The sequence below is a fragment of the Orcinus orca genome, chromosome X, assembly GCF_937001465.1.
Source record: "Orcinus orca chromosome X, mOrcOrc1.1, whole genome shotgun sequence".
Lineage (NCBI taxonomy): Eukaryota > Metazoa > Chordata > Mammalia > Artiodactyla > Delphinidae > Orcinus > Orcinus orca.
The window spans coordinates 45647778-45672946 of record NC_064580.1 but is presented as its reverse complement, the minus strand read 5'-3'; the positions used below and the strand labels follow the sequence as shown (position 1 = coordinate 45672946).

Genomic DNA, 25169 nt, shown 5'->3' with positions numbered 1-25169 from the left:
GTGATAATTGGTATATTTGCCTAGATCCTGACTATAATGGATTTTGTTTCTAGTTGTTTAACATCATTTATTTGTGAGTATGGGCACACTGAGGTATACAGCCTGTGCTGAAATCTATTTTCCTAGTGTTTTGGGGTTTTTTTTGTTGTGTTTTGTTTGTTTGTTTGTTTTGTCCACACCTCGCGGCGTGAGGCAGTTCCCCAGCCAGGGATCCAACCCGTGCCCCCTGCATTGAAGCGCAGAGTCTTAACCACTGGGCCACCAGGGAAGTCCTCCTAGTTTGTTTTTAATCACGGTATGTTGCCTTCCTCCAAATGTTCCTTGATCATCCATATATCGGTAAAATATGGTCATTAGCACTAGTATCGCTATTGGTTGAGGTCATTCTCTTCATTTCTCCATTTTACCATTTTCTTCATACAGTTTTATTATATTATGCCCATATATTTTTGTCTTATTATACTTCTAGATATTGAGGGTAGTCTTGCCACCAGGAACAGAATCAATTTTATGAGCTATTTGGATACACACGGCGTGGAACAAGCTGAACTGGCAAGCTGAACTAACTTGTTATTTAAAAACCGGACTGTATGTTTCGTAACCATTTTCCACATACCTTTCCGATTCAATTTCTCCTTGATGAATGGATTATTTCACTGGAAAAGTGAGGTGTTGTGATCCTGCTTGCCTGATGCCAGCACACGGTCTGTGGGTAAGAGAGAGACAAAGATGCCTAGGTTGCAATAAGGCAAAAGGGAGGGGATATCAGAGGTCTTCTCCACAGGTTACTGTGAGAGCAGGGAAACAATAAGAAAAAATACGAAGGAGGGGGAAGGCTTTAGGCTGTTACATCTGGGGCTGTGGGAGGGCCACTTCTTGGCCAAGGGGACAGGATGACCAGACAGAGGGGAGAGAGCACCAAGTGGCCTTGCTGGAGTCCCTGGCCAGGAGGCTTCTAAAAATCAACATGCAAAATATGAAGGGATTGCCAGAGGCATGTCTCCCAAAGCCTCAACCAGTACTTCTCAATGAGAAAGAGAGACAAGGGTGGAGTGTGTGGAGGGGAGAGATTCCTGGGATTTAATAAAACACTGCTTTGGGTGGTTCTCCAGCTGTTGGGTGAACATGACCCAAAGTGCAAAGGTCTGAACCAAGTAGGTGAGGAGTTTACTGCTGAGCAAACCGAGGACCAGAGGTTGGGTAAGATGTCAATAGGGGTTCAAGAAAGGTGTTCACTTATGGGCTGTGCCAAGATGCCTGGCAAGGTGAAGAACCTGCTGAAGAAACAAAACTGCATGATATGACTCAGCAAAGATTAGGTACTGTTTTGTCAAGAATACCGAGGATCGTCTTGACAAAACCGGGGCCTTCCTGTAAGTAAGCCGGCACTCTACCTTATGGGTGATGACGAGGACCACACGCACTTGACCGTCCGTCCTGTGTGTAAAACGATTGCGTGTGTGTTTCCTGCAACCTGGTGGGGAGGGTGAGGAGAAACGTCCGGCCGCGCCACAGCCACGTCTGGCTCGAAGGCACACGTGGAAGCAAGCTTGGCCCAGGTCACAAGGCGGTGCATTTCACCCCGGGGGCTGCAGATTCCCAGCCCGGAGGTGCGGGGCGCCTGCGCAGTGCGCCCCAGGCGCCGCGCGCTGCGGGAGCCACGAGACCCCCGCCCCCCGCCCTCCGACGGGAACGCGCACGTGCCCGGGGACGCGGACGCGCCCGCGAATGCGCCTCACCTCGCTCAACCCCGGCCCCGTCGGCTGAGGAGGGAGGGACGCGGACGCGCACCGGAGACGCGGGTGGGCTCCGCGCAGAGTGGCGGGCTCCGGGGCGGAGGCGGGGATGGGGGCGGGGGCGGTGGCGCCTCCTCCACTCAGGCGTCTGCGCCCGGGACCCCCCGGCCGCGCGGGGGGACGGACCGACTGACGTACCTCGCGCGCCCCCGCCTCCGTCCCCGCCCCCGCCTCATCTTCCCCGAGCGCCCGGGGCTCGCGGGCTGAGGCGCTTCTCTCTCTCGCCGCCCCTCGCCGCGGCCCTTTCTCTCGGCAGCACCTCGGAGTCCCTCGTCCCGGTGGCGGCGGCAGCGGGGACCCGAGCAGCGGCGAGCGGCCTCGAGGATGAAGTGCAAGCCGAACCAGACGCGGACCTACGACCCGGAGGGGTTCAAGAAGCGGGCGGCGTGCCTGTGCTTCCGGAGCGAGCGCGAAGACGAGGTGCTGTTAGTGAGTAGCAGTCGGTACCCGGACCGCTGGATCGTGCCGGGCGGGGGCATGGAGCCCGAGGAGGAGCCGGGCGGTGCTGCAGTCCGCGAGGTGTACGAAGAGGCGGGAGTCAAGGGGAAGTTGGGCCGGCTCCTGGGCATTTTCGAGCAGAACCAAGATCGCAAGCACAGAACGTACGTGTATGTACTGACTGTCACTGAGATTCTGGAGGATTGGGAAGATTCGGTTAGCATTGGGAGGAAGCGAGAGTGGTTCAAAGTCGAAGATGCGATCAAGGTTCTCCAGTGCCACAAGCCCGTGCATGCCGAATATCTGCAAAAACTAAAGCTGGGCGGTTCCCCAACCAGTGGAAACTCCATGGCCCCGTCCCCGCCAGAGAGCGATCCCTAGTATGTACCGCTCCTGCACAGACTCTTGCTTTCCACCTACCTGACAGTAAATAGTGCCCGGAGCGCCCCTGGTGCCGTGTGAGGTCTCACCGGGAGGAGGGAGGCTTCTTTTGTTTTCTTGGCAGACCTCTGAATCACGCTTGCAAACTGTCTCAGTTGCCAGGCACTGTTTTCAGACATTTTGCACGTTTTCAGATGCTTTCAGAATCGCTTCTTGGTAGCACTGTAACACATTTCGGAAAGCCAAAGCCACATGGGATTTTTTGGTTTGTTTGTTTGTTTGTTTGTTTTTTATAAAGGTGCCTTAACTGCTGACCCAGTCTTTGGGGGGCGGGTGTGTGTGTGTGTGTGTACACGTGTATACGTGTTGTGGTTTTGTTTTTTCTTTACAGTTCACACGTGTGTGTGTGTCCGTATGTGTCTGCGTGTGTCTGTGTGCGTATGTGCACTTTTGGTACCAGTCTTGTGGGTTTTTTGTAGTGAAGGCCTTTAAAATCTGATCACCTTGGTTGTATGGCAACTTCATTAATTTTTTCTCTTAAGTTGTTTTCTCATTCACAGCATTAGCTCTTGTCAGCAAGCCCTTCTGTGATGGGGATTGGTTTGAAGGACCAGTGTTGAATTTCAAAGAAGTATTTAAGAATTTTTTTTTTTTTGGCTGCGTTGGGTCTTCGTTGCTGCGTGCTGGCTTTCTCTGGTTGCAGCGAGCGGGGGCTACTCTTCGTTGTGGTGCACGGGCTTCTCATTGCGGTGGCTTCTCTTGTTATGGAGCATGGGCTCTAGGCGTGCAGGCTTCAGTAGTTGTGGTACGCAGGCTCAGCAGTTGTGGCTCGTGGGCTCTAGAGCACAGGCTCAGTAGTTATGTTGCATGGGCTTAGTTGCTCCGTGGCATGTGGGATCTTTCTGGACCAGGGATCAAACCTGTGTCCCCTGCATTGGCAGGCGGATTCTTAACCACTGCACCACCAGGGAAATTTTACATCATGTGCTCTTTCCACACTGAACAATAATTTTATCTTCAGATATGTGATCTAATTTGCCCTTTTCAGAAACTGCTTAATTCATATGTGGATAATTCGATTTTCAGAACATTTTCACAACTGGTAGTTTTTTACTTCTTACTTGAAATAGCCATTTCCCATTTAGCCCAAATGTAGCTTAGCAAAATATTATTTTATAGAGTAATCGCCCTCTCAGGAAGGTATTGTTATGTACATATCCTAATATGTACATATTATGAAAACTGTATTCCGAGTGTGATTTAGCATGCTTGAGTTCCAACTCCCATTGCTCCTGTCTCAGTACCCTAGAACAACATTCTCTCAATACAAATTAGTCTTTGAATGAAAGTCCGCATATTTGAATTTGTGATAGTCCACTTAAACTTGTCTGAATACCAGTAGCCAAAGGACTAGAATAGTATATGGTAATTACATCCCAGTTGAGTGAGTTAGCTTTCTTGATATTCAGCTGCTACAGACTTCTCAAAATGTTAGGACGCCTGGCCGATCTCTCCTAAAGATTTAGGATAAAGGTTTTGTGTCACATGACAGACTTTTTTGGGCGCCAAGTTAAAAGCGCTTATGTTTGCTTCAGTACTTGCTTGAAATTAGGGATCCTATCTAAAGTGCTTAGGTTTCTTTTGGACTACCTTTATTCCCCTAGCCATAGTAAGTAGGTAGAGTAAAGCCTACTTCATGAAGTGGATATTGGCACTTAGAAAGATCATTTTTAATTTCTAGGGCAACCTAGAATGTGTCATATTTCTTAATCATTATTGATAGATATTTTGTGTCAGTCAACTAACTTTTGGGGGGGTCACTGTTAATGCACTCTGTATTAAGAAATTTTGAAAGTTTAGAAACTTGGAATTCTTGATCTTTTCTCAAGAAGGTTGAGGAAATGCCTACTTTGTGAAAAGAGTATGGGTGGGGGATGTCTTTCTATATATAACACTTAACATCTTAAAAATATTCTACAGATCAATAATAATATAAGTGGATAATAACTGTAATTTAAACACATTTTTATTCTATAAATTAACCTTTTATAAAGAACACAATCACTGGTAGAATTGAATATCACTACGTTTTCTTTTTCAACTTCGGTGCCAATTTTTAAAATAAGGTCTTTGCTATATAGAAATATGTCTAAATAAAGTACGTATTGTAATTGATAAAACTAATGTTGCCAAAGGAATGAGTAGAGAATGAACAGATTTTAAAAACCAATTATTATTTCATATTCAAAATTATGTAGAATTATCAAATATGTGTTTCAAAAATATGTTTTTGTACAGAAAGATATTTTATTTTTTAAACAAACTTTCTAAATCCCACAAGTTGACGTTTCCTATTCTAACAATCCAAATCAATGAATGATATTCTCAGTAACCTGAAATTTTTCAAAGTATACAGTAACAGCAGTGAAATTGGATTATTGTTTTATGACCATTTCATATATAATACTGCCTCCATCTAAAATGTTGCTACAAGCACCTGGGAGGTTTAACTTGTACATGGCATCCTTAGAGATAATAATGCACCATCTTGTTTTGACTTTTCAACTCGTATTTGACAAATGTGAAAAGTACAGTGTTGATGTTAATCAACTCTTGTTAGCCTGCAGATATTTGCCGTATTTAATTCTGAAAGATTTGTACTGAGTTCTATCACTTGCTAGGATTATCTTCAGTTCCCAGTTATCTTCAATTTATGCAATCTGTAAGACTCCTTTCATTTCTAAATTGCAAAAGAACATTTTACAGTTATCACACTTTAAGCTTTCAAATTCACATGGGCAGGTCTTGTTATGCTTTTGGAGTTCAGTCAAGAAAAAGTTAAATGAAAGAACCTAAAAAGTCTTTCATTTTAAAAGAGAAATCCAAAGAATTCAGCTTAAAACAGTTGACACAGAGGTAACAAACCAAATGGTATCTAGTTAACCTCCATCCTCCAAGAACTTGATCCATCAACAGTTGGAATTTTCTTCCTACAGTCATTACATAGCACCCATGCATTATTTATAAGATTATTACACTAAAAATGTACAGATGAATCTTTCAATTCATTCTCTCCAGAAAGGAAATAGTGCATTGATCAAAGATAATTAAGACTTTCAGACATGAGGTAGAAATTTGTTTCCAGCATATTTTTTAAAGACTAGGTTTTTTCCCCCAAACTGGGCAAGTGCCTTAACAAAAGTTTTAAGAAGACATGTTGGAGTAAAGGTAATATTGATATGTTTGATATATCGTTTCCCTGGATGCCCAATATATTATATTTTCTAAGAAACCTGTTTTGCTGATCAGATCACTGTTGAAAGAAGTAACTCTGAAAGGGATGGGGGTGGCTATAAATATTTTGAATTCTGTTGTATGGTTTAATTTTAAAAGAACTGTAAATATTTCAACATTTTTGTGTTTAGAAACATCAAATAAATATTGGTGTATGTGTGCTTGCACACGGGCTCACACACGTGTAAGCAACAGGAATAGGCAGCTTCTAAAGTACTAGCAACATTAGAGGGCCCTTCTGGGACAGATGGGTAAGGGGTTCTGAAGCTGGAGCTGCTCCTCCCACTTCCCTTTAGGTGGAAGAAAGAGCAATTCCTCCATCAATAGTTGTTAACTGGGAAAAGGAAGGTGAAAATGCTGCTTTCAACCTATAGTACTAACAACTGGCCAGAGTTCTCTTTTTCAGGGTTCCTTTTGTGGAAGCACCAAGCAAAACAGGAAATATTTTCAGCATTGTTCTAGTATTGTAATCATCTTTCTGAATGACTGTTTGGCCTGTTAGACTATGAACTCTTTGAGGACTAGGACTCAGCCTGCCCATATCCTCAGAGCCTAGAACAGTGGCTAAAATTTGGAGACATCTGTCATTGATCCACAGATTATAAATGTCTACTACTAGTGTTTTCTATAACACTGTAATACTAGTGTATTGATTTCTTAGCTTTATATTTTAACTAGGACAATCTGTTATTCCTCAGGCTCTCATGTGGCCTTATAGTGGAACTGCATTAGATAATTCACTGAAGGCTTTTCCAATACAAAGTGGTTGATGAACCATAATTCAGTAAATATTTGTTGACTAGAGGAATTGATGAACCAATAAAACTATTAATGAGATATTTTTTTTTAGGTGAATGGCATAGATGTTGTTCAGATTTACTTTGAAAGAATCAAGTATGTGAACCCTATGATGAATGGAATTGTGAAGACAGGTGAGCTCTTTCACACTCCCAAGGACACAGCTCGTCCTATCCTTTTGGACACTTCCTCCCTGTTTATTACAATGACTACTCTCCAGGTTGTTGCACTACTACTATGTCTGTACAGACTTCTAATTTTGCACCTATGGCCTTTTTTGTGCTTTTATGATTATATGTCAGTATTTCCCACCAGGTTATGTGACCTTGAGTGCAAAGACCTTACTTATTTCCTTCGTCTTTTTTATATATCTAGCATATAAGACATCACTAGAAATATGGTAGATATCACTGAAGGTTTGTCTAAAAAATTAATATTTTGTAATGACACTGAGTGGTAAAGCATTTACCTTCTAATCTGCTGTTAGTACAGCAAATGCTGTCTGTTTAGCTTATATGTGGCTTTTGTACATCAGGTGTCACACAAGTGTTTAAAGGCATTTGTGAGATATTAGAAAGCAAAAATTCTTACTCATATGTCTATGTCATCCCAGACATTATGTGTCTGCTAATGGCAGTACACTACACTACCTATGAAAAAATATATTTCATATTTTTTAACCTAAATCTGACTGTGCCTCTAGACATAACTCCTGATCTGTAGAAAATACAGGGAACAGAGAAACATTACTCTACATCACAGAGATGATATGAGCAGAATCCAGACTGCAGGAAACTACAGGACAGATGACCTAGTACCTTCAGTAAATGATTGCCAGAATGAAAGAAATGGAGGATGAACCTATAGATTAAAAGAGATTTAAGAGACTTAACCAGTTGTAATATATGGATCTTTTTCCAGTTGTAATATATGGATCTTTTTCAGATCCTGATTTGACTAAACTGTAAAATAAATACATTTTGATACAATCTGGATAATTTGAAAACTGACTTGATATTTGATATTAGTTGGAATAATAGTATTGTGGTTATGTTGAAAATAAGAGTCCTTATCTTTAAGAGATACATTCTCAACTATTTACAGTTGAAATGATGTCTGGAATTTGCTTCAGAATAATAAGTCTGGATGTTAATTGTGTTGGAGATATTGATGAAACAAGACTGGCCTTGACTTGATAATTGTTGAAGCTGGGTGATGGTTAAATGATGGTTCATTATATATGTTTCTCTCCACGTTTGTATATTTGACATTTTCCATAATAAAAAGTTAACAAAAAGTTATCAGAATTCTTATTAAAGCTAATATATGAGGCATTGAGAAGAAGAAAAATTTTAGATTGTTTAGTAAATGTGGGCTCTGGGGTGCCATTTCTGGCGCAAGAGGTCAAATGCCCAAAAAGAGAGGGGCAGCATACCCTGGGATAGTTAGTGTTTCCCTTGCTACAGACCATTGTTAGGAGTTTTTTTCTCAATTTGGCCCATGGAAATAAGAAGAGTTAAATTTTTATTTATGTCTCTTGGAAAATGGGAATGGATCCTCATGTTCTCTTGAGCAAGATGTTTGACAACACTTAAGTCCAGTTCATATCAATGTGAAAATCAAAGGGGTGAAGTCTCCAGAGAGCAAATTTATGGAATTATAAAAATCCACAAAATGATTTTTTTGAATAGTTTTTTAGAAGAATAATGGCTGTAGAATGTGTTAGTTACACATTCATTAATTTTAAAGTTATACTTGAAGGTAGGTGACACAAGAAAGTAAGTAGTTAACATTCTGACTGCAGTGAACCATTTTGTGTTTCACAGACTGCAGATATTCCTTCAGTTTTGAACTGTGCTTAGAATTCTGTAAAGGCTAAAACCTTCTAGGTCAGAGTTAATGAAGCTGTACTGAAATCAACAAACATAGGGTCTGTCCTGACTTATTTTGTGGGTCAAGGAGCAGCAGGCAGAAAGTGAGAACAGCATTGGAGGTCCCTTCCAGGGAAGATAAACACCTTCGTAAGTGTGAAGGGACTTCCCTGGTGGCGCGGTGGTTAAGAATCCGCCTGCCAATGCAGAGGACATGGGTTCAAGCCCTGGTCCGGGAAGATCCCACATGTTGTGGAGCAACTAAGCCTGTGCGGCGCAATTACTGAGCATGTGCTCTAGAGCCCGTGAGCCACAGCTACTGAAGCCTGTGCACCTAGAGCCCATGCTCCGCGACAAGAGAAGCCACTGCAATGAGAAGCCCGGGCACCGCAATGAAGTGTAGCCCCCGCTCACTGCAACCAGAGAAAGCCTTCACGCAGCAACAAAGACCCTATGCAGCCTAAAATAAATAAAATAAATAAATTCATAAGTGTGAAGGGCTGTGAAGATGAAGCTGCCCATTCTACTCCTTACTGTCCTCTAGGTTGTGTTCCAATCACATGAGCAAGCAGTTCCCCCAGAAACAACTGTTTCCTGGAAGAGAGGAGATGAAAGGTTTACCTCAGAGCGCTTTACTGCTCACAGCTGGGCAGAGCTTTCACTTTAAAGGTTCCCCTGTTAGAAGGAACAGAAAAATTACAAAAAGTTTTTCATTCATCTTTCCCTGGAAGTTTCTTCCTAACTTGAGTTTACTCTGATTTTAGCAGATTTTTTTTAATTTGGAGGCAAACAGAGCTAGGGGAATAGAATGGTAGGTGATGGTTGTAATTACAACAAATAGTGGTTTTAGAGTCCAACAGGCCATGGTTCAAAGTTGGCCTGACTATCTGCTAGCTGTGTGGCCTCTGCCAAGTTACTTTACCTGCCTAATCTTCAGTTTCCTCATCTGAAAAATGGGGGCAATCATAGCCCCTGCCTTTGTAAACAGCACTGCTTCTGAAAAACCATTTTTGATCTCCTGGGGTGAGGTATACTCTGATGTTCCCAGGTACCCCATTGCTTTGTTATTTGATAGTTCTTATCAAAATTATACTTATTAGCTAGCATGTCTCTACCTTCTAAATTCTGAGGTCCCCTGGCTCTGTGACCCAGACTAGGTTGTCTCTGTGTCCCCAGAGTCTGGCACAGAGCCTGGAACATGGTGCCCCACAGGTGCCCATAACATTTTTATTATATAAATGATTGTCATACGTCCTACATGTCAAAAATATATTGCTGTTATTTTACCAGGTATTTGTTTACTGGAAATGTGAAAAATGAGACACCATAAGACGACTGTGGTTTGTACTCCAATTTCTCTTTATTGGGAAGAATATTTTGTCTATAAAGGATGGTTCCATTTTTCAGAATCTTCCAGTACCAATTATTTGTAACGTCTTAGCTTCATAAAGTACTATGGGATATTCGCTCAGGTGGTGAACTGGCCCCACAGCTGCATTTGATAATTTACTGAAGGCTTCCCAAATACAAATGATTGAAAGAAATAGTAAGCCCTCAGTATTTATTAAGTTTAAGAACTGTTGAATGAATACAAGTATGCTAATTATTTTATTTTATGGGTAAAAGATATAACTAACAATCAGGATTATATGGTAACAAATTCACACATACAAGACAAGCCAAGGCCAAGACCTGACTGATTGGACTGGTAAAGATACAATGAGCTACTTTTAGATATAGACAGTTTATTACTTAAATATACAGTGCAAAGAAAAATGAGCCAAAGGTGCCAGCTCCCCAGGTGCTTGCCCCACATTCCCTAAAAGACAACAAAGAAACAAAGGGGGCTGTGTGATGGTAATGCAAGTTTTGGGATACTCCATTACTGAACAGCCACATCTAGACTGCAGCTGAGTGATTTTATGTTCTCCAGGTCTGTTCTAAGGGGCACAGGACAGAGTGCCCCATACCTCATCAGAAACTGGTATGTGATGAGAAACTGCCTCATGACAGACTCCTAGAGGAGATAAGGAGGTGTGTGGGAGATGGCCTTGTAGCGGCTCCTTACAGCGTTCCATCTCCTCATGTTCTGGGAGGTCATGAGGCATTTAACCAAGCCTCAGATTAACTGCAGTTCAAGCCTATGTGGAGACATGCAAGGGTGTCAGGCCACCATGGAGGAGCCATTCCCCTACAACTCCACTTTCCCTTCACATGTCCAGCTAGGAAGTCTTTCTGTAAACAGAGGCCACCAGTCGTGGGCACTCTATAAAGACACAATGGACCTCCATCCAAAATTTGGTTCAGATGTCAAGACTGATGATACTACTAACACACCACGAGGATATTCAAAGATTTATTACTCACAAAAAAAGGTTTTATGGAGAGAGCAGGACAGGCTTCCAAAGCTGGTTTGAAAATGTCTTGAGAGAACAGGAAAGGAGACTGACTTGGATTTTTATTGCAGTTACAGGGTGGGGATGAAGTGAGCATTGCAATGCACAGCCACTCACATTTCTGGAGACTAGTGAGTCCAAAATCTGCAGTGTGGGCTAGCAGCTGAGAAATGAAGGAGAGCCAGTGGTACAGTTTCTGTCCAAAGGCTGGCAATCTGGAGACCCAGAAGAGCTGATGGTACATTATGAAGTCTGAAGGTCGCCCGCTGGAGAATTCCCTCTTGCTTGGGGGAGGTTGTTCTTGTTCTATTCAGGCTTCAACTGAGTAGATGAGGCCCACGTACCTCATGGAGGGCAACCTATTTACACAGAGTTCACTGAGTTAAGTGTTAATCTCATCCAAAACACCCTCCAAGTTGACACATAAAATTAACCATCACAAATCTACCCCCAGCCCGGTCAACTCGGCACTTGTACACAACTCCTAAAGTCATGCTTACTCTCCAAATGAAGACAGTAACAAGGTCATCTTTCCACCTAACATGATACAAGGATCCTGCGTACACCAAAAATGCACTAAGTCCTTCCCCAGAAGAGAAGGTAAAGTCCTTGAGTCAAGTTTACTCTTCTTGATTATCCCGTAACTAAAATACTATGATGCAAAGTTAATAACAATACTTAAATACTATGATATAAAGTGAATACATCTTATGTTACATGATAAGGGGTTAACAGAGGGAAGGAAAGAAAGGTATTATACATACACAGACATATAACAAAAAAGGAGGAAATACTCAGGACAGTTACAGTCCTCATTTTTGTAACAGGTCATGTGGTAACAGCTGGTGTTCATAAATACCTTCTTCCTCTGTTCCATAATCCCTTTGCCTTCAACAAGCACCACAAGTGGTTATCGTTCTTTACCTGGAGGGGTGACCCAAACCTTCATTCTCGAAGGGTCTGGGCCATTACTAATCCTGCCTGGATTGGGTTGTTGTAGCTTTCTATTTACTTGAATCATGGGACATATAATACCAAGAGATACTCTAGGGCATCTCCTGTATTGCAGACATGCTCTTCCTTACCTCTGTTATAGAATAGCAGCCCAATTTCCCCTTGGTAGTCAAGATCAATTACCCCGGCCAGCGCAGTAACTCTCTTCATTGCCTACTGATTCAGAGGCGCAAGGAGCCCAAAATGGACAGGTTGCAGTCTTAACTTCTAGTTCAATGGAATCATTGTTGTGTCTGCTGGAGGAACTAAGACCTCTAGGCCAGCAGAGCATAATATGAGAACAGGAAGCAAAAATTTTGCTAATGGGTCACTAGAGGTACCATTTCCACCCCTTGATTCCTGGATCCATGAATCCTGGCTATGGGAAAAACAGCACCATATGTTAGATGTTGACTGAGAGCACATGCAGCCTCCTGGAGAAGCTTGCCCAGCCCTACAAGGTATTATCACCTGCAAGGTATTACTCAATGTAACTGAGTCCTCTAAGGGCCATTCCATATTCCAAAGCTGGTCATTCCAAAGCAGCCAGCTGCTTTAAGATGGTGGAGACCATGGTAAACCAGTGAATTCCATGAGTGTGGGCCCACTGCTGCACTTCATTTGCAATGGAGTGAGTTCCTTGATCAGAAGCAATGCTATATAGAATACCATGATGGTGGAAAGGCATTCTGTAAGTCCATGGATAGTGGTTTTAGCAGAAGCACTAAGTGCAGGGAAGGCAAACCCTCATCCAGAGTAAGTGTCTATTCCAGTAAGGACAAAATGCTTCCCCTTCCGTGATGGGAGTGGTCCAATGTAACCAACCTGCCACCAGGCTGATCACCCCGGGGAATGGTGCCGTAGAGGGGGCTCAGTGTTGGTCTCTGCTGCTGGCAGATGGGTTATTCGGTGGTGGCCGTAGCCAGGTCAGCTTTAATGAATGGAAGTTCATGTTGCGGAGCCTGTGCACAACCCCCATTGCTGCCACCATGGCCACTTTGTTCATGAGCCCATTGGGCGATGAGACGGGTGGCTGGGGAAAGAGGCTGACTGGTGTCCACAGAATGGGTCATCCTATCCACTTGATTATTAAAATCCTCCTCTGTTAAGGTCACGCTTTAGGGAGCATTCACATGGGATACAAATATCTTCATGGTTTTTGCCCATTCAGAGAGGTCTATCCACATACCTCTTCCCAAAATTTCCTTGTCACCAATTTTCCAATCATGTTCTTTCTAAGTGCCTGACCATGCAGCCAAACCATTGGCCACAGCCCATGAATCGATATGTAATCACATGTGTGGCCATTTCTTCTTCCAAGCAAAGTGAACAACCAGGAGGACTGCCCAAAGTTCTGCCCACTGGGAGGAATCTCCTTCACCACTGTCCTTCAGGAATGTCCCAGAGAGGGGTTGTAGTGCTGTAACTGTCCTCTTTAGGGTGGTGTCTGCATGTTGTGCAGAACCATCTATAAACCAGGGCCGAGACTTTTCTTCCTCTGTCAACTGATCGTAGGGAACTCCCCATGAGGCCATAGGTGCAGTCTCGGGGAGAGAAGGCAGTGTAGGAGGACTGGGGACTGTGGACATTTGTGCCTTCAGGGCCTGCCCGGGCCCGATCACGTATTATATGTACTAATTCCATTTGATGATGGAGTGTTGCTGTGTATGCCCAACTTGGCTTGGTGGGTCATTTCCACCGTGAAGGTGACTTCGTGGCCATAGTGAAGCATTCAGTCTCTCTTAAGGCCTGACAGCAAGCCAACAACTGTTTCTCAAAAAGAGAGTAGTTATCTGTGGATGATGGCAGGGCTTTACTCCAAAATCCTAAGAGCCTGTGCTGTAATTCACCTAGATGAGCCTGCCCAAAGCTCCAAACAGCATCCCGATCTGTCACTGACACTTCAAGCACTATTGAATCTGCTGGATGATATGGCTTAAATGGCAGAGCAGCCTGGACCTGTTGCAGAGCCTTCTCTTGGTTCTGGGCCCCACTCAAAACTAGTACCTTTTATGTGTCATTCAGAAAATGGCCCAGAGTAATACACCCAAATGAGGAATATGTTACCTCCAAAATCCCAAGAGGCCCAAGAGGCCCAAGAGGCATTGTGCCTCTTTTTGGTTGTAGGAGGGCACCTTAGATATCACCTTAGAAGGGATATCTCAACATGCCCCACCCCACTGGACCCCTAGAAATTTCACTGATGTAAAATGACCTTTAATTTTTGTCAGATTTATTTCCTACTTCATGGCACGTAAATGTCTTATTAATAAGCCTAGAGTAGTTGCTACTTCTTGCTCACTAGACCTAATCAGTACAATGTCATCAACATAATGGATCAATGTGATATCTTGTGGAAGAGAAAGGCAAACAAGATCATAGCTGAGTAAATTATGACATACAGCTGAAGAGCTGATATAGGCCTGTGAAGGTGTACCTGTGAAGGTAGGACAGTGAAGGTGTATTGCTGGCCTTTCCAGCTGAAAGCAAACTGCTTCTGGTGAAACTTATTGACAGGCATGGAGAAAAAGGCATTTGCCAGATCAATAGCTGTGTACCAGGTACCAAGGGATGTGTTAATTTGCTCAAACAATGAAACCACATCTGGTACAATAGCTACTATTGGAGTCACCACCTGGTTAAGCTTATGACAATTGACTGTCATTCTCCAAGATCCATACATCTTCTGCACAGGCCAAATAGGCAAGGCGAATAGGGTTGTGATGGGAACCACCACCCCTGCATCCTTCAAGTCACTGATGGTGGCACTAATCTCTGCAATCCCTCAGGAATGCAGTACCGCATTTAGTTTACTATATTCCAAGGTAGAGGCAGTTCTAGTGGCTTCCACTTGGCTGTTCTCACCATATTAGCCCTCACACCACCGGTCAGGGAACCAATGTGGGGATTCTGCCAACTGCTGAGTACAGTTGATTCTTGAACAACACAGGTTTGAACTGTAAGGTCCACTTACACATGGATTTTTAAATTAAATATACGAAAATATACATGTAGAACATTGTGTGCAAGGCTTGAAGTATTGAAGTGGATAGCTTATCCTTACGTATGCATAAGGTGAGTGCTATTTAATATAAAATGAATAAAGTGTTAGTTTTCTTGCTGTTTTATAACTTTGCTTTCAAAGAATTTCATTATTGTATGATATTCCTCTCCCTCTCGTGATTGGAGAAACTGTGAATCAGCCTATTATCACAAGTGGTTTTTTTAAATTTATTTATATTTTATTTTATTTTTATTTTTGGCTGCATTGGGTCTTCGTTGCTGTGCAGGGTCTTTCTCTAGTTGCGGCAAACGGGGGGCTACTCTTCGATGCGGTGTGCGGGCCTCTCATTGCGATGGCTTCTCTTGTTGCGGAGCATGGGCTCTAGGTCCGTGGGCTTCAGTAGCTGTGGATCGCGGGCTCTAAAGTGCAGGCTCAGTAGTTGTGGTGCACGGGCTTAGTTGCTCTGTGGCATGTGGGATCTTTCCGGACCAGGGCTCAAACCCATGTCCCCAGCATTGGCAGGTGGATTCCCAACCTCTGCACCACCAGGAAAGTCCGGGGTTGTTTTTTTTTTTTTTAATATGACTATGTTTCCAATACTGTACTATGAACATAACTGAAATACTGAATGCCATCAAAATTTTATAACCATTCATTAGTGTATAGGCTAGGCTACCATAAAGCAATCATATTGCTGCTTCTTCATTATCAATGCATGAATCATTATACCTGTAAATAAATATGAATTCCTTTTTCACATTATGTTTTCATTTTTGATGTCTAGTGTTAGTAATACATATAACATCTACAGTGTTACAGTGTTTTTTATCATATAAGACAATATTAACGTAGGTACTGACAGACAGATGATTCATCTTGTAAACAGACGACATAAACTTAAGTATTGACAAATACAGTGCAGTACCGTAAACGTATTTTCTCTTCCTTATGATTTTCTTAACAACATTTTCTTTTCTCTAGCCTACTTTATTGTAAGAATACAGTATACAATACACATAACATACAAAATTGTGTTAATCGACTGTTTATTTTATTGGTAAGGCTTTTGGTCAACAGTAGGCTATTAGTAGTTAAGTTCTGGGGGAGTCCAAAGTTATACATGGATTTTCAACTGTGCGGTGAGTTGGCACCTCTAACCCCTGCATTGTTCAAGGATCAACTGTGTATCTATTCTAATTATTCATTTTGAAACTGGGGAAGTAACCACAGTATGGGTTTGGGGGCCCACTGAACCCACTGTGAGACACACCTGCACTAAAATTCCATTGATCATCTGACCTCCATAAGCTCCTACTCTGACTGGTGGGCCACAGTGGCATTTCAAGTCTCCCGGAAACAGTGTCAGTTCAGGGCCAGTGTCCAGTAGTTCCTGAAAGGTCCGATTACTTTATTTTCTCCAATGTACAGTTACCCAGTTAAAAGACTATAGGTCTCTTTGGGGAAGGCTGAGAAAAAGATTAACAGTATAAATTTTTGGTAGTGTACGAGGGTCCTTCCTCAAGGAGTTCCAGTCTCCCCTACATTCAGGGGTTTCTAGGCCTGTAAACTGGGAATTGATTGAAGGACCACAACTCTGTTTTTATGATTCAGACCAGACTTTTGTTCACTTGGCCTAGAACTTTTCTGCTTATACAAATCAAGTAAGAATTTGGTAGACTTCCTATCTATTTCACTGGTAGGAACACAATGAACAACTAGCCAATGCCATAGGTCTGCATGAGTCAGACTATTCTGATTACTGTTTTGACTCTGTTGTCCATTACAGCAACCATACCCACTTTGCCTTTGGTGGATGAGTGGCACCACTTGGCCCCTGACACCCATGGATCCAATTACTCCCATTGCATTTAGGTTTTCCAATGCAGTGACCGCAGTTCCTACTGTGATGTGTGGCCTAAAAAGAAAGTGCATTCACAAAGTTCTTCAGGGATACTGGGGCTGTCCTCACAAACTTATTTCTCACAGTATTGGTAAAAGGTATGGCTTCAGGACCCTCCCCAGTGTAGGTGAGTAGGTCATAAATGATTCTAACATTCCAATCTCCCTAAACATTTGAATCCCTTCCTCTACATTAAACCAAAGCAGGTCCAGCATTTCCAGTTCACTCACTGTGGGCCACTTTTGGTCCATGTTTCAGCCAACAAACCGAACTAGAGCCCTTTCTAACTCCCTGAGATGCAACATTAAAAGCAGAATCTCTGCTTAGTGGACCCATATCAATAAATTTAGCCTAACACAACTATATGTTCCTTCCACCGTTATTGCATATTCCATGGATATTTTTAGTATCTATTCGTACACATGTTCCCCAGATTTCTGTCTGTATAACTTAGAAAACTCAAGTAGTTCTTTTGGAGTGTAGCACACCTCCTCATGGGTCACACTTTGTACCAGACCTTTAGGGGCCTGCTGGGACTTGTGTCTAGTTATAGGTCTAGAAGCAAAGAGCATTAGTGGGAGTGAGTCTTGAGGAGAATCAGCATTGTCTTGTATGACAGTTGCCTCCAGGGAGGCCATTATAGTTTCCTCAGGCTTTTGCCAGATAATGCCAGGGATTATCAGTTCTCTCTTTACTCCTGGAAATAGAGTCATTAGGGCTTTTAAGTCTAATCAGATTAGAGAGCCAATTCCAAAACCCCAGAACTAATTCAGAAGATTCATGCTTAAGATTTTGTTCTTCTAGAACCACTCTTTACCAAAATCTGTGTGTACCATATATATATGGTAGGAGATTTATTAAAGGAATTGGCTCACAAGGTTATAGAAGCCAGTGAGTACAAAATTTGCAGTGTGGGCCATGAAGTTTTGCCAATTTTGCATTTCAGCAGTTGTTAAAGTTAATTCAGTACTTATGTTGTAGAAGCACAAAAGCCAGTCAGTGCCCCTTTATCTTTTTCTTGTATGAATTCACTTAGTAAATGTTGAATTTCCAACTGGGTCAGATTCTGGACCTTTGTTTCAGTTGTTTTTTCTTCCTTCTATATCCACTTTTCATTTCTTCTTCTTCTCTCTCTGCATATACTATCTATTTATAACTTTCTTTTATCAGAGAGCCTCAAAATTGTATTATCAGGGTTAGGCAATATTTGTTTTTTAAAGTTTAAGGACCCTGAGCTTAAGTTGGGTTTGTATTAATATCTTGGTATGTTACAGGAGTATCACTGGTGTTTTACCATATTATCCTCAGGATCAGGATCTTTTTTGGTGACACATAGGCAGCAGCAGAAGCAAAAGCATTTTGTAGCATTCTAGTGATCCATCTGCCTTTAGGGTTGTGGACCTCAAAAACTGAATTCTTCCAACAGCAACTGCTCTTCAAATAGTGACTGTTCTTCCTTCACACAGGTGACCACTTGACCAATCCATATATTGCATATATTGCTCATTCTATAGTCTTTCCGCTGAGTGCTTTATAGAAGGGGAACCAGTGCCTGATTGAGATACACAACTAATTGGTCACAGGGTAAAAGTCATTCCCCTGAGCCTAGTGTCAGTGACAGCTTATTCTGCATTTGAGACACACCATTCATTCTAAGACACCTGGGTCATAGATGGGTCTGGACCACGGCTACTTTAAAGAGGGCATCAATTCCATAAATTCAGTCCCTAAATACTAATTACTTATCAAAACTTTCAACTTATGTTGGTTAAATCTATAACAGAAACTTGGTAGAACTTAACAAATGCAACACAAAAAAAGGACAACTCAAAAGACAAGCCATACGGTATTTGTCTTTTTCTTTCTGACTTACTTCACTGTGTATGACAGACTCTAGGTCTATCCACCTCATTACAAATAGCTCAATTTCGTTTCTTTTTATGGCTGAGGAATATTCCATTGTATATATGTGCCACATCTTCTTTATCCATTCATCCGATGATGGGCACTTAGGTTGTTTCCATCTCCGGGCTATTGTAAATAGAGCTGCAATGAACATTTTGGTACATGACTCTTTTTGAATTTCGGTTTTCTCAGGGTATATGCCCAGTAGTGGGATTGCTGGGTCAATACCGTATGCTAACACATATATATGGAATTTAAGAAAAAAAAATGTCATGAAGAACCTAGGGGTAAGGCAGGAATAAAGACGCAGACCTCCTAGAGAACGGACTTGAGGTTATGGGGAGGGGGAAGGGTGAGCAGTGACGGGGCGAGAGAGAGTCATGGACATATACACATTAACAAACGTAGTAAGATAGATAGCTAGTGGGAAGCAGCCGCATGGCACAGGGATATTGGCTCAGTGCTTTGTGACAGCCTGGAGGGGTGGGATAGGGAGGGTGGGAGGGAGGGAGACGCAAGAGGGAAGAGATATGGGAACATATGTATATGTATAACTGATTCACTTTGTTATAAAGCAGAAACTAACACACCATTGTAAAGCAATTATACCCCAATAAAGATGTTAAAAAAAAAAAAAAAAAAGACAAGCCAGCCAGTTAGTAGCATCTAAAATTTTACACTTTCCATCAGATAGCAGAGCCAGTTAGCAAGCCAAGACAAGACAAAAAAGACCCCCAGCTTCCCTGGTGGTGCAGTGGTTGAGAGTCCGCCTGCCGATGCAGGGGACATGGGTTCGTGCCCCAGTCCGGGAAGATCCCACATGCCACGGAGCGGCTATGCCCGTGAGCCATGGCCGCTGAGCCTGTGCGTCCGGAGCCTGTGCTCCGCAACGGGAGAGGCCACAACAGTGAGAGGACCGCGTACTGCAAAAAAAAAAAAAAGACCCCCAGTGGTGGTGGTCATCTTGTAGACTATGCTGCTCACATTGTCAATAGTTGGGCCACTCTGAAGACACAGGATGGACCCCCCCACCCAAAATTACGTTCAGATGATGCCACATACACACCAAGAGAGTATTCAAAGGTTTATTAGTCACATAATGAAGATTTTGAAGGAGAGGTGGGTGGGCTTCCCAGCCAGGTCTGAAAATGTCTTAAGAGAGCAAAATAAGAAGACTGGCTAGGAGGTTTTACTGTGGTTAGGGGGTAGGGCCAGGGTGACCAGGGACTTGCATATTTTGAAATTCCCATCAGCATCAATGGAGGGTACACTCAGGTTTCTTATCAGCTTGCCCAAATGTGCATAGATGAAAAAGAGGGTCAGCAGTCAACTACTTTAAAAAAAATGGAGTCAGACTCTTTATTACACCACCCAATCAGAAATCTCAATTAACTGTACTGATAGGGGCTTGTACCAGGTCTGTTCTGTTTGACTTAGGCAACATTGGGCAAGAGTGACCACAACTATAACTCCTAGTAAGATGATTGGACCCATCTAGAGAGGAGAGACCTCAGCAAGCTTCAGTCAAGCAAGTGAAATATGTAAAAGCATAGAAAAGAGTCCAACAATAACAGCATAAGGATAAAAGGAATCATATCAGTGTCCAGAATGTTAATCTTGTTCTTTGTTTCAAGTGAAGGCTGTTCTTTGTGGAGTCAGTGGGTATTGGGAGGTTTCTGACAGTTCTTAGATTAAGATTCTTTCTTGGTCAGAAGTTAAGTTATAAGTGATGGCAGCAGTCTGCGTTAAACTGACCAGATGCACTGTGAATAAGAACTGAGAGAGAGTGAGAGAAATTAATGTCCTCTTCCCCACCCTTGACCACCCAGGGTCAAAGATTTTCTCTCCTCACCAGCCAGGGTTGTTATTCTCTTTCCACAGCCACGTGATCGGTGTGTCTGGTTCCTGCAGCAATCACTTCACCATTTTTTCCAATCCCCCCAATGTCTTACCCGAACCATATCCCCAATCTCATACCTATGTGGTTCAGAAATTTCTTTATATTTTTTGTATCATCTAAGATTATCTCCCACCTCTTAGAGGTTATCACCTCATATTTATGATTATTATTATCAATATCCACAATTGCCCAAGTTCAGCAGTCATAGCCAGACAGCCAAAGAAGCATCAGGTTAGAGTCTCCCACCCCCACATCTTCTTGCTTCTTGCAAATTCTAGTAGCCTGATTTCCCAGGAGTAGGTATAGTGGTGAAAATGATAGAGTGAGAAGAGTGAATTATGTGGTTTGGATTTTCTTACAGCCAGTCTGGGCCTCCTCCTCCCCTCCCCAACCTCATACTTAAGCATTTTATTTAATGGGAGGTACCCTTCTGAGGAATTACCATATTTAGAGCCCAAACTGCCTATCTTAAGTGTGTGTTCCACTGGGAGCTGAGAAGCCTTGGTTATCCAGTTATCTTTTTCACCTTCTCTTTTTAGAGTTCATTTTATCTTTCAATTTACCTACTGCCTGGGCATGATATGGGGCATAAAAGGTACATAGGATGTCTATATAGCTGCCCACTGTTTTGAGGGGGGTTGTTTACTTGTTTTTGCTGTGAAGACAGTACCAATGTCTAAACACATGTTTAGAGAACCAAAACATGTATCAGAGTCCATCTAAGAGGCACTGAATAGTACGGTTCCCTCTTGCTAAGTGGATGGGGATGGCAATGCCATACTCTGAAAAAAGTGTCTGTGAAGTAATGCCCAGTGGTATTCTCAAGAGGAGGGTATTGGGGCTATATAGTCTATTTGCCAGGACTGGCGAGGTTTAGTACCTCTGGATATGTGCTCTAAAGCTCCCTTTGCCATGCAACTGTGTAGCTGGCAAACTGGGCACATTTACTAGGCTTCTTGGCCTCATGTTCTGGAAACACTAGGCTTTGCTTTTTGGACCTAGCCCTGAATTGTGGATGAATTACCATACCCTGTGTGATGCTATATCCAGATGCATGCTGTATCCAGGTGTCCTCTTATGGGTACTGTAGGTTTGGTCAGTGTAACGATTAATCTCATGGGTCACCTTAACTGGATCACAGGATGCCCAGATATTTGGCTAAATATTATTTCTGAGTATGTGTGAGGGTATTTCTGAATGAGATTAACATTGGAATTGGTAGACTGAGTAAATCAGATTGCCTTCTTCAATGTGGGTGGGCATCATCCAATCCGTTGAGGGCCTGAGTAGAAAAAAGAAAAGCAGAAGAAAGGAGAATTTGTTCCCTCTCTGCCTTACTAGTTTAGATAGGACATCAGTATTCTCCTGCCCTCAGACTAAGACTTGCAGCATTAGCTCCACCTGGTTCTCAGGTCTTCAGAGCTTTCCTGGGTCTCCTGCTTATAGATGGCAGATTGAGGGACTTCTCAGCCTCCATAATCACTTGAGCCAATTCCTCTTAATTAAGTAATTAATATCCTATTAGTTCTGTTTCTCGGGAGAACCCTGACTAATAAAGATTTTGGTACTGAGAGTGGTTCTAGAGGAATAGATAGTAAGAATGAGTTTTCTGAATTGGCCCAGAATTTCTGGAACTGGCTCTCTATACTTATTAGATTTAAAGATACTAATGACTATTTCTAGTAGTAAAGAGAACACTGATAGAACATGGTATGATATGGCAATACAGATATGTAAAATATCTGTATTGTATGTTCCTAATCCACCACTTACAAGAAGCAAGAGGCTGGGTGACTGTCTATATTATACTTTTGAACATTTTTGGAAAATTAGTGAATATAGTGAGGTTGGCTGGTTGCTTCTAATGTCATTGGACAAAGCAGTGCAAGAAAAGGATGAGTTCAGGGAATTCAAATTCCCAACTCCAGAACCACATAAATTACCTGAAAGCTTCTATGTGTGCCGAGAAGGAGACCCTAATCTCCTGCTGTTGCAGCACTGATATTGCTGAAAATGAAACATAGAATTTCACCCGCTAATTAGCTGAATTGCAACATGAACTCCCAGCATCACAGGGTATCTACCATTAAAGTGAGGGCATTGATTAGGAAAGAATGGGATTTTATAAGTTGGGATGGGAACATGTGGGAAGACCTTGATGAAACCGGGGATGTGCAGTCCCTAAAATCTGATGTCTGCTTTGTCAATGAAAGCAGTCTCCCCATCTACAGTAGAAGCGGCCTCCCCACCCCCAGGGGTAACAGCTTTCCCACTGCCAGTGTTAGCAGCTCTTCCACCCCATCTGAGGAGATTAACCCTGCACTGCCTGAGGAAACTGTAATGTCTTCATTCTAGGCAGTTGCCATGCAAGACAAAGATGATTTTCCTCAAGACCCACACCAGCACCCCTCTTTGATTCTACATCTATAACTAGACTCAATTCTCAGCAGGCCCCTAAAGGTGAGGTACAAAGTGTGACCCCTAAACAGGTGCGCTACACTCCAAAAGAATTGAAGTGCTATTGGAGTTACCACCTGGTTAATCTTACAATAATCCATTGTCATTCTCCATGACCATCTATCTTTGCATAGACCAAATAGGTGAAAATGTGTACACACACACACACACACACACACACACACATGCAGGGGTTGTGTGTCTTGTACACTTTGCTGCCATATAGTGTTTGTCTCTATGGAGGCTGAGAGTTGTCCTACTGCCAGGCACCACACTGACAGCCTGTTGGCTTTTGCCCATGAGTCAGTGAACATATAACACAGTACATTTTGGGCAGTGGTTTCCAGGTAAAACACCATGGAAATTCACTTTTGAACAGTGTTCCTTTTCCATGCACAGTTTTAGTACACAGTTTTCTTTGGGGCTACACAGCAGCAGTGGCCCATTATACCCTATTGGCCTTGAACATAGCTGATCCATCGGTGAATCTGGCCCAGGTATCCTCAGGAACCTCAAGAGTACTAAAGCCCCCAAGAAGCTCAAGGTGCTGGCACAGAGCCCCATATCTGAGACAGCCTCATCTTAAAGGTGACCAGACACTTTTTCATGAAACCATGAGACTCCATAATGCCTAGCTTGCTTTTTCTCTGAATATACCACTTCCACTTAGTAATGGATGCTTATTGGGCAATATCTACTTTGTTGGTGTTCTCATATCTGACCCATCTCAATAAATATCAGGGTTTAACAACACTACTGTTTCTTTGTTAGTCTCTCAGAGTCTATGAACACCCCAGAACAAGCCAGTAATAGTCTCTCAAATGGGGTATACCAGGTGGTCACCTGCTACCTGGGTGAGGAGGGGGTGCCAAACTCCAGGGAGTACTGTTGCCTAGTGGCCAGATCTTTTTGTCACAAGCTTCAGTCTGCATAGTTGTCAGTTACTGACACCTGTTGCTGAAAGGGCTCCTTAGAGCTGATTAGCCCAAGTGGAAGTCTATACAGCTTGCTGGATAGTTTCTTTAGCCTGTTGTTGGTCAGGACCACATTCAAAGATGGCTACTTTTGAGTGATCTTATGTAATGGGATGAACAGGATCCTCATATGAGGTATGCTGTACCTCAAATACCAAACAAGTCTATCAAATGTTGTGCCTCTTGACGGAGACCTTCAAGATGGCAGAGGAGTAAGACGTGGAGATCACCTTCCTCCCCACAGATACATCAAAAATACATCTACATGTGGAACAACTCCTACAGAACACCTACTGAATGCTGGCAGAAGACCTCACACTTCCCAAAAGGCAAGAAAATCCCCACGTACCTGGGTGGGGCAAAAGAAAAAAGAAAAAAAAGAGACAAAAGAATAGGGATGGGACCTGCACCTCTGGGAGGGAGCTGTGAAAGAGGAAAAGTTTCCACACACTAGGAAGCCCCTTCACTGGTGGAGACGGGGGGGGGGGGGTGGGAGGGGTGGGGGGAAGCTTCAGAGCCGTGGAGGAGAGTGCAGCAACAGGGGTGCGGAGGGCAAAGCGGAGAGATTCCCGCACAGAGGATTAGTGCCGACCAGCACTCACCAGCCCGAGAGGCTTGTCTGCTCACCCGCCAGGGCGGGTGGAGGCTCGAGCTGAGGCTCGGGCTTCGGAGGTCGGATCCGAGGGAGAGGACTGGGTTTGGTTGTGTGAATACAGCCTGAAGCAGGCTAGTGTGCCACAGCTAGCCAAGAGGAAGTCAGGGAAAAATTCTGGAACTGCCTAAGAGGCAAGAGACCATTGTTTCTGGGTGCGTGAGGAGAGGGGATTTCTGCTCTGTGTGCCCACAGAAGGCAGAGTACCGCTTAAGCGAGCTCCAGAGATGGGCATGAGCCACGGCTATCAGCTCGGACTCCAGAGCTGGGCATGAAACGCTAACACTGCCACCGCTGCCACCAAGAATCCTGTGTGCAAGCACAGGTCACTACCCCTCCCCCCAGGGGACCTGTGCAGCACACCATTGCCAGGGTCCCGAGATTCAGGGATAACTTCCCCAGGAGAACAT

General features: G+C 43.2%; 1 protein-coding gene and 1 pseudogene across 3 annotated transcripts; one reads left to right on the top strand and one right to left on the bottom strand.

Moving 5' to 3' along the window:
* Positions 1-1853: 1853 nt before the first annotated feature.
* On the top strand, positions 1854-7998 carry LOC125962999 (diphosphoinositol polyphosphate phosphohydrolase 3-beta). Of its 3 annotated transcripts, XR_007474755.1 has the most exons (3): positions 1854-2614; positions 6760-6841; positions 7411-7998. XR_007474755.1 is itself a non-coding variant. In XM_049704664.1 (2 exons), coding segments are annotated over exons 1-2 (495 nt in total). In that variant the 5' UTR covers positions 1856-2120; the 3' UTR covers positions 6761-7998. The 3 variants fall into 3 exon arrangements, 2 of the variants coding, with proteins under 2 accessions (XP_049560621.1, XP_049560622.1); XM_049704664.1 differs by having other exon boundaries at positions 1856-2614; positions 6760-7998; XM_049704665.1 differs by lacking the exons at positions 6760-6841; positions 7411-7998 and having other exon boundaries at positions 1857-6753.
* A 4197-nt stretch (positions 7999-12195) lies between these two features.
* LOC125962914 (uncharacterized) overlaps positions 12196-25169 on the bottom strand; it is a 41024-nt pseudogene continuing 28050 nt past the window's right edge.